Source organism: Rhinolophus hipposideros (assembly GCF_964194185.1).
Source record: "Rhinolophus hipposideros genome assembly, chromosome: 7".
NCBI classification, from domain to species: domain Eukaryota; kingdom Metazoa; phylum Chordata; class Mammalia; order Chiroptera; family Rhinolophidae; genus Rhinolophus; species Rhinolophus hipposideros.
In genome coordinates, this window is record NC_138053.1 from 10,594,383 (window position 1) to 10,603,444 (window position 9,062).

The 9,062-nt window shown below is 46.3% G+C and overlaps 1 protein-coding gene across 2 annotated transcripts; it reads left to right on the forward strand.

Moving 5' to 3' along the window:
* Window positions 1–912: 912 nt before the first annotated feature.
* Window positions 913–8,603, forward strand: ATP5MF (ATP synthase membrane subunit f). Of its 2 annotated transcripts, none has more exons than XM_081054059.1 (4): window positions 913–1,055; window positions 6,266–6,373; window positions 7,566–7,682; window positions 8,463–8,603. In XM_081054059.1, exons 1-4 carry the CDS (start codon window positions 1,043–1,045, stop codon window positions 8,489–8,491), a joined length of 267 nt encoding a protein of 88 aa, XP_080910185.1. In that variant the 5' UTR covers window positions 913–1,042; the 3' UTR covers window positions 8,492–8,603. The 2 variants fall into 2 exon arrangements, with proteins under 2 accessions (XP_080910185.1, XP_080910186.1); XM_081054060.1 differs by lacking the exon at window positions 913–1,055 and adding an exon at window positions 4,042–4,195.
* Window positions 8,604–9,062: the final 459 nt, after the last annotated feature.

A 9,062-nucleotide genomic window follows, 5' to 3' on the forward strand; every position in this document is an offset into this window, starting at 1 on the left:
TTTATCCTGTGCCAGAAATTCTTCAAGTTTTCCAAGACTCTCTAATTATTACTATTTTATTCTTAGGAACTTTCCTCTCCAGCAAAGTATCAATTAACTGAACATTGGAGCCAGCAGTTGTTAAAAATACCACCATAAACAGGCAAGAAGTTACTTACAATATTGTCAGAATATTAATGGAAGTCAAAGCAAAGAAATTTATTTTTTTAAAATGCACAAAAGGCTCTTCAAAGGAAGTTATTCCAGATAATGAAGAATGGGAGGGAAATGAGCAAAGACAATCAAATGTGGTGATGTATAAAGAAATAATTTAAGAATAGGAAGAAGAAAAAAAAGAGAACAGAGCGCTCCTACAAAACCCAGATAGGTAACTCAGTAAGAAAACCATGGCTACTAACTTGCAGCTCAAGTTCTTTCTAGAGAGTTGATATCAACTGCAACCTGTGGCTGGCACTTGATGCATTTTTTTTAGAAAGGCACTTCTAGAACAGTTTTAGATTTAGAACAAAATTGAGAGGAAGGTACAGAGATTTCCAATATGCCCCTTGCCCCCCTACACATGCACAGCCCCACCATTATCAACAGCATTCACCGGAGTGGAACATTTGTTACCAAGATTAAATCTACAATGACACATCATAATCAAGGTCATAGTTTACCTTTGAGTTCACAATTGGTGTATATTCTATGGGTTTGGATATGTCTGTCACTTTTTACAACAAATTTAATGTGACAGACTAAGAAAGCCAGGATGCTCTTCTCCCCTCACTTCCCAATGTTTGGTCCCTTCCAGCCTCCTCCCTCCTAGGATGGGGAACCCAGTCTGAGCCCTACACCCGTCGCCCCCGCCCACAACTGCGGGGTCCCGGGGCTTGGCCCTCAGGAGACTTCGCCCTTCACCCCATGGCGCACTTGCAGCTCCAGCTGAGCACCGATCGCGACCTGCTTCCCGTGAGCCTCTGCTCCCCGCGACACCGGGACACTCGCTCCCTACCCAGCAGTCGTCGCGCGGCTCGGCGGAGCGGACGTCCCGGACTCCAAGATGGCGTCGGCCGGTGAGTACGGGACCGGGTTGGGGCAGCCAGGTTGGAAGCAGAAGCCGGGGTCCGGGGTCGGGGCTCAGAGATGCACTGGGCGGGGAGGGAGCTGCGGAGTCAGCTGCCTTGTGCCCAGGGTCTTGGCTGCGACCTCGCCCGAGGCGCACTAGACCCTTTGCCCAGGGTCCTACGCCGTCCATCCCTTCTCTGCTCTCCGGGCCACGCCACCGGGCTGCGGCGGGGAGAGTGAGGGCAGTCGGGCGACGCGCCTCGGGGCTTGGGAACACGCCGCCTCGTGACCATCTCCCGCTGCCCAGTAAGGAGTAGGGGCTCTCGCCCCCAGCGCGACCCGGGCGCTTTGCACTCGAACCCCACTCGCAGATACTCGCCTTCTTCCCAGAGCTGAAGCTCAAATTAAGTTCGAGGAGAAGCTCATGCCTAGGACAGTGCCTGGCACCACACAAGGTTCGACGCTTGTATGTCGACTGTGCGCTGAAGAGGCTTTAAGAGCAGAAGTGACCTGTTCAAGGTCACTAACGAGAGACCTGAGCTTGAATTCAAACCTGGGAGTTTGGGGCCTTGTGGTAAACTGAGCTTGAATCACAAGGATGACCTTAAGACCAGAGGGCTTTTTGGTGACATGTATGTATAAATCTCTACACATCGGACTGTGCACACTTTTTCTTTCTTTCTTTCTTTTTTTATTAATACGGAAACCATATATTGGTCCTAGATCTTCACAGTAGCCTTGTCAGGAAGTCAGTACCGGGAATGTTGATACCATTTTAAAGATGAGGAAAATAACATCAAAGATGTGTGGCCGGCCTGAAGTCACACAACACGACAGTGGCAGAGTTTTGATTAATCTATGTGTCTTACCCCAGTTTCTGTATTCTTAAACTCAGCCCTGAGAACTGAAGAGGGGATCAGAAAAGATGAGATTGGTGCTGTTTTTCCTGTCTGTAAAAAATGGGCATGAGAATATTTATTCACAGATGGTTGTATTATTTAAATAAGAAAAGGAAGCATTGAGACTTGGCATCTTGTTTCAGCAGAGGGTTGTGTGAAGAGCACCGTGGACTAAAGATTTACTAACTTAGTACGTGGAAGGTACTTGGAACACTGCCTGGCCTGCAGATGAGTGCCTGGCCTCCCAGCCATCACTCTGACCTTTGGGCATGGTCATGTCACATCTGGCCCATTCAACATCACCCTAGGAGAGGGAATTGGAGTCCAAGTCTTTTAAGTACTGATGATCTTTTACATGGTGTCTGTTGCCAGAGCATAAAGCCACTAGTTCATGGGAAGTGATGGGAAAAGGAATTAAAGTGATGGGAATAGGAATTAATAGCAACAGATGAGATCAGGCATTGGCAAACTCTGGCCAATACGCTGGATTTCCTGTGGCCTGTTTTTGTATGGCCTGTGAGCTAAGGATGGTTTTTATGTTTTTAAAAAACTTGTTAGAAAAAAAGACTTTGTTGCAGAGGCCTTGTGTGGCCTGCAAAGCCTAAACTCTTACTCTGACCAACCCCTTGGGTGGATTTAGCACCTGGAAGACACATGGCATTTCCATACTGCTTCATATAAGTGGACTTCATATAAGTGCTTCTTGAAGTCATAAAATCAGGCCAGACCTGTGGTCCTTCTACAGTCTCCACTGAAAGCCTGTCATGACCAGTAACTGTGTGTGTGGATGCTCTCACCTTCAGATAGCTCAGCCAGGCAGAAAGAAAAATAATAATTCCCATTTACACAGTACCTAGAGCCAAGTACCAAGGTGGGTACTGTTCTTACCCTTATTTTACAAAGGAGGAAACTGAGGCACAGAGAGGGCAGTAACTTGTCCACGGGCACCTTGCTACGAAATGGCACAAAACCCAGAAAACTTGACTCTAGACTCTGCTCTGTTACCACCACACTACTGGTGTGAACCAGTGACTGCAGAGGGATGTGTGCAGTGCTGCAGAGGAGAGTTGAGGGAACAGCGTTCCAGTATGGCTGCCAAGGACGGAGGCCTTTATCTTCCACTAAAAGAGAAATTCTTGGAATAAGTATAGGTATGTTTCTGTTGAACCTCATTGGCCCTTGGAGTTTTGCGATGGTGCTGTACTTGCTCTCCTTACAGCTAATGGGATTGTGTGTGTGTGTGTGTGTGTGTGCTCGTGTGCTTATAAGTTTCTTAATTTTGGTTAAGGAAACACTCTTGTCTTTATAGTACAGAGATATAAATATGGTGTCTTCATAGTACAGGAAAGAAATTTTAAATTGTTGGCTTTTTCCCTCCTGTGATGCCAAGGCACCATGCCAGCCCCTGAATATGGTCATGAGAATGCAGAATGTATTTTTTTTTTTAATTTATTGGGGTGACAATTGTTAATGAAATTACATAATTTCAGGTGTACAATTCTGTATTATATCATCTATAAATCCCATTGTGTGTTCACCACCCAGAGTCAGTTCTCCTTCCATCACCATATATTTGATCCCCCTTACCCTCATCTCCCACCCCCCACCTCTCTTACCCTCTGGTAACCACTAAATTACTGTCTGTGTCTATGAGTTTTTGTTGCTCATTGTTTGTCTTGTTCTTTTGTTGTTTTTGGTTTATATACCACATATCAGTGAAATCATAGGGTTCTCTGCTTTTTCTGTCTGACTTATTTCGCTTAGTATATTATACTCTCAAGATCCATCCATGTTGTCACAAATGTTCCTATATCATCTTTCCTTAACGCTGAATAGTACAGAATGTATTTTCATAGTTTGTGTGAATGTGAAAAAAGTAGCTTCAGTGGGCCCCGACGTGGCCTGATTTTTGGTTTTGGAGTCACCAGCCTCATACCAGTCAAATATACTTTGATTTAAAAATACTGTTTTTCTTTTGCACATTTCCCCCAACATAGTTCTTTTTCAAAAGCACTTTTAAACTTTTTACTATGGAAGATTTCAAATAAAAAGGAAACAAAATAAGGTAACAAATGCTTTGTATTCATTACTGCAGTGTCAACAGTTTGCAACATGCTGCCTTTCTAGCCCCACCTACACCTTCATCATCCACTCCCCACCACATGCCATGTTTAAAGCCAGAGTTGGTTTTAGAACGGCGTGTTTGTACTCCTCGCTGCATGCAAGAAGGCTTTGAGTGTGTAGTAAAGGTATTCACTTTGTTCTTATTCAAGAAGAAATGCAGTATAGTAATCTTTGGACTAAAAGCCTGTTGATCTTGCAAATGATGACAAACCTGGGATGTAAGATGTGTACTTGTTCAACTTTTCTAAAAATAGCACAGAGAAGGTGACAGAGGAAGGTGTAGGTCATTTTCAGATGACATTGTTTGGTGTTGAGCTTAATGTTATTGACATTAAACTCTCCAACAGAGAGTTTATCCTAAAATTCATTTGAGGCTATCTCACATTTCATACATATTACCAAACTAATTATAGTTTTCTGTTTGTAAAAGAACTAAAGGGTGAGATTAGTCCCTGAACTCCTATGTTTAAAATGTCCTAAAGCTTGGTTTGTATGCCATTTCTCCACCCTTTTCCTTTTTTTCTAATGTTTCACATAGACCTTAATGATATTTCAACAATAATAATAACAGTTTACAGTTCTAAGCACTGTTCCAAATGCTGTTACATAGATTCCCATTCAATCCTTGGAATACACCATTTTACAAACGAGGAAACTGAAGCTCAGAGGTTCTGTAGAAAGGAAGTGCTGGCACTTGAGATAAGGTGAGCAAGGAAGGAGGCCTTTTAGGAGATGAGGGTTAAATTGAGACGGCCTTGTGATGAACCAGGCGCACTCAAACTCAAAGGCACTCAGCCGAAAACAGTTCTGTTGCCTGTGAGCAACAAGGGTTTGGCTGGAGTGTGGGAAGCCGGGGAAGATGAGTGCATATGAGACGGTGCTCTTCCCCCATACATTGTTGGCTCCTGAAAGCAAGGCTCTTGTCTGCTGTCAGTGCCTTGTCCACAGTGCTTGGGGCGCTGCCTGGCAAATGGTAGCTGCTCCATATTTGTTGGATGAATCTAGATGGAAGGTTGGGGCAGTTTGTTTGAGACAGGCAGCCTAAACCACGACCCTAAAGCCATGTATGCAAGTCAGGCTTATGCCTCTACTGGTCACTTGTGGCCCCTTGACAAGCACTCATCTGGTCCGTCAAGACCAAGCGTCTGCTGCTCCAGACGGCCTGCAGCAGATTAGAAGCTGCTGTTAAGCCTTGCATTTCTCTTTATGGCCAGACCGCCCTCGCCCTTGTGAAGGGTTGGGAGATGTCAGGAAACATGTGGGGGTTCCCCTCAGTGGACTCTTGAGGCTGGTCCTTAAGGAGCGAGTCTTTCCTTGGATCCCCAAAATGGAGAAGAAAACTTGGAGTGATTTAGTCTGATTCCTCCTGTGGTTGGTCTTAAAGAAGGGACAATAGTCCTTGACTCCTTGCCCTGAAGAGGACACCTGCTAAGCAGCTTTTAAAAGTTGGCCTCTGGGGGAAGATGGGAGGGGAGTCGTCCCTCCTTAGAAGCATCTGACACTCAAAGGTCTTCCTCCCCTCAGGCCCTCCCCGTCCCTTCCTATTTTACTCTGAATATTGCCTGGACCAGGAGCTCTTCCTGGCCTGTCCCGACTCTCATTGAAATACAGTCTGGGGCCCATTGGATCATTTGGAGTCGTTTTTACTGTCATTTGGCATCTGTGGTGCCAGGTAGGATGCTAGAGGTAGAAATCAGATTGGCTTCAGGAGCATGAGGACCGAGTCCTGACTCCACTGCCTGCCTACTCTGTGACCTTGGCCAAGTCGCCCAACTTCTTTGAGTCAACCCGCCCCCTACCACCTTCCAAAAAATAAAGCCATTAACTACTCGCTTTGAAGATTAAATGAGCTAATATATGTAATGTAAATTTTAGCTTTGCAGTCATATTTCTTCTGTCCTCCACTTTATCACTTTCTTTTTCATGGTCCTTAGTTCTCTTTTTAGTTATTCCCAGTAAGCTTTGTATTCAAAATCCTGTTTATTAGTAAAGCTGTCACTGCAGCAGTTCTGCCATTATATAGTCTATGACTTAAAATAGTGAATTTGCTGTCTTATTCTTATCACTACTTATGTTCAGCCTCTTTAGTAAATTATTATCGAATGCCCCTTTAGTAAATTATTGAAATAAGTGACACAAAAGGATGCTATTTGTGTTTTGGGAGATTTTTCAGTGTGTGTGTTTTTGCTTTTCAGTACCAATGAAGGACAAGAAACTCATGGATGTCAAAATAGCGGAGCTGCCAAAGTGGATACTGACGCGGGATTTCACCCCTAAAGGCATTGCTGGAGCATTTCAGAGAGGTCAGAGCCTTATGGACATGTGTAAACAAACGCAGACTTCTGGGGATTCAGGCCTCTTTTTGCCCTGGATTAATTTGGGTAGTAAAGGCCTTGTCTTTATGTAGAGGACAGAGAGGTTGTTAGCCCTTGAATTTCCATGTTTGATTGGTCCTGTGAAATCCTGGCTCTGAGATATTTCAGCCAAGAAAAGGTTTTCTATTGCTTGGAATCGGTACCACTGCCTTCGTCTTAAAGAAACGTCTGAGCGTTTTTACATCGTGAGACTTCTTTAAGAGGAAAATGAGTTTGAAACATAGTAGACATCAATCTATTATACAGTGCTTATCTCCCTGCCAGGGAACACTTCCAAGATGAATATTCCAAATGGTCTGTGCATTTTAAAGCGCATAACTACTCAGCTCAGTCCTGTGGAACCTGTGCAATCATTCTAGCAATAAAGACCTAGATCACCCCATGGGGCCTTTGGGATCTCCAGCCTCTTCAGGGGCCCCCCTCCTGTTTTTCTAATTCCGGCCACCCTGTGGCTGTCTTTTGTGTCACGTTTCCTCCTGCCCTGAGGCCTTTCCTCAGCTTTGCCCTCAGATTAGAATCCTGGGCCTTTTGCCCACCCTTGAGTTAGGACAGTGGTGCCTCTTCAGTGGAGGTGAATGTGGCCTGCTCGTGCTCACAGCTCAGTGCAGTACTCCTTCCTGGCATTCCTCACGGTTGTACTCTATGGCTTCTATGATCATTTCATTCTTTTTCTGTCTACTAGGCCCTGAGCCCCAGGAGGGCAGATACTGTTTGTTTCTTCACTGGTGGGGGCACCCGGTGGACAGATGCAGGAAGCCGCCTTCTTCCCTGAGGGCCAGGCTGACTCAGCTGGCCACAGCCCCGTGGCCCTTATTGGGGGTTGGATTCTGGGTCAGCGTTAGGGTCAGGGGGTCCCCTGGGTGAAGTATGATCAAAGGCCAACAGGTGAGCCAATCTATTAACACACGATCAAGGTCAAAGGGGAGGAGCAGGGGCCGAGCTGGAGCTTGTCCTGGGCTCAGAGGGCATTTGTGCTTTTCTCTTTATCAACCAGTGAATGTCGGGTGCGTGGCTTCAAGAGCCAGAGTTGGGCTGGGTCCCTGGATTCCAGTCAGACTTTGCTTTGCACCATGCGAAGCATCCCCGGCAGAGCAGGGCAGTGACCGCCTCTCGTTCACAGGTTACTACCGGTATTACAACAAGTACGTCAATGTGAAGAAAGGGAGTGTCGCTGGGGTTTCCATGGTGCTGGCAGCTTATGTGCTTTTCAACTACTGCCGTTCCTACAAGGAACTGAGTGAGTGTCTCTTGGGGTGCCTTGCCTGTGGTGGGGTTTCCTGTGAGGGTGGCATTGGTTCACTGTCAGATTTAGAAGTCCATCATTATACTGACAGCTGAAGAATTGGAGGGACTTGTCAGAATACTCATGCAGTATATAGGATATTATTTTAAGTGAGAAAATTGTGGCAAAGAAAATGAAGACAGGAAAAAGAAGTAGAAGCTGGGACAAAGGTTAATACTTAGGAAGCATTCTGTAAGATACTGCAGGCTCTGTGAAAGGTTGGTGGAAATTTTGGCTTCATCTTTTTAGCAACCAGGGCAGAGGGAAATAGGTGGAGAGGTACAATCCGGTATCGTGCAGTGCTCTGGAAAAGTGTAGCTGTTCATGGTCATGAGACCTGAGGAGCTTGTCTGCTGGGAGATGCTGGGAACAGTGTCATTGGTGGCCGCCGACTGGTTTCATGCGCTGTTTCCAACAGCGTCCAGCCCCCTGCCAGTCTGCGGCATCAGGGGCAACGCTGGCTCTGAAGGACTGGACGGGTTCTCTGGGGCTGTTTGAGTGGATGTTCCTTTTGGAAAGGACGAAGCTGGCCAGGTGGCACATGAGCACCTGAGGTGCCTTCATGTCCCCAGCTCTGCTGGTTCTGCTGAGATGCTGGCAAGCAGGTTCTGGGTCACTTCCTGAAAGGAATCCTCAGGGTGGCTTTATAGGATTTTAGTCTGCTGCCCTCCCTGTCATTGTGTCCTTTCACTGTACCTCTTTAAGAAATTTACCATTTTGCCTTTCTAACTTCAGAGCATGAGCGGCGACGCAAGTACCACTGAAGAGGGCTGTGTGGAGGATACACACTGCATTCCTGACCATGGCCTTTTTGCCCAGCACCCCTGAATCTTTTCGTATCCTAATTGACACCTAATAAAAGATGACCTGACTGCTTCTGGGCTGCTTCACTGGTTTAGCCATTTCCCTGCACTTCGAGGAGCAGGTGGGATGAGATTGCTGTACCGTTCCCAAAGGGGGGCTGTCAGCCCAGGGCTGGGACATGAGGCCTTGATGGGCTCTCTACACCACTTTGGGATCTTGTCCCAGCTCGTGGGGTGGGTGTCATTTAGCACTACCCTGTCAAGTGTTTCCTTGCTCCTGGCCTAGAGTCCTAAGCACTTGTGGCCTTGTCAGCTGACACTCACACAGTATAAAGCAGAAGCCCTGTGTTCCTAAGAATGCCTTCCCCTCCCCCATCTTTCTGCATTATCATCTCCAGGAAGCTCAGTAACGTGATCCTGGGGAGGGAAAGCACAGGCACTGATAGCTCACAACTGCCCCTGTATCCAGCTCTCTTCCTCACCTTTCGTCAAAGGTCTTTGGTAAAGTGACATGAAGGCCAGAACTTGTTAA

Bases quoted from the DNA above. Each gene is read 5' to 3' on its own strand.
- ATP5MF (XM_081054059.1), top strand. The intron at 6,374-7,565 runs GTCAGAGCCTTA...TCTCGTTCACAG, and splicing joins TGCTGGAGCATTTCAGAGAG to GTTACTACCGGTATTACAAC. The intron at 7,683-8,462 runs GTGAGTGTCTCT...TTCTAACTTCAG, and splicing joins CCGTTCCTACAAGGAACTGA to AGCATGAGCGGCGACGCAAG.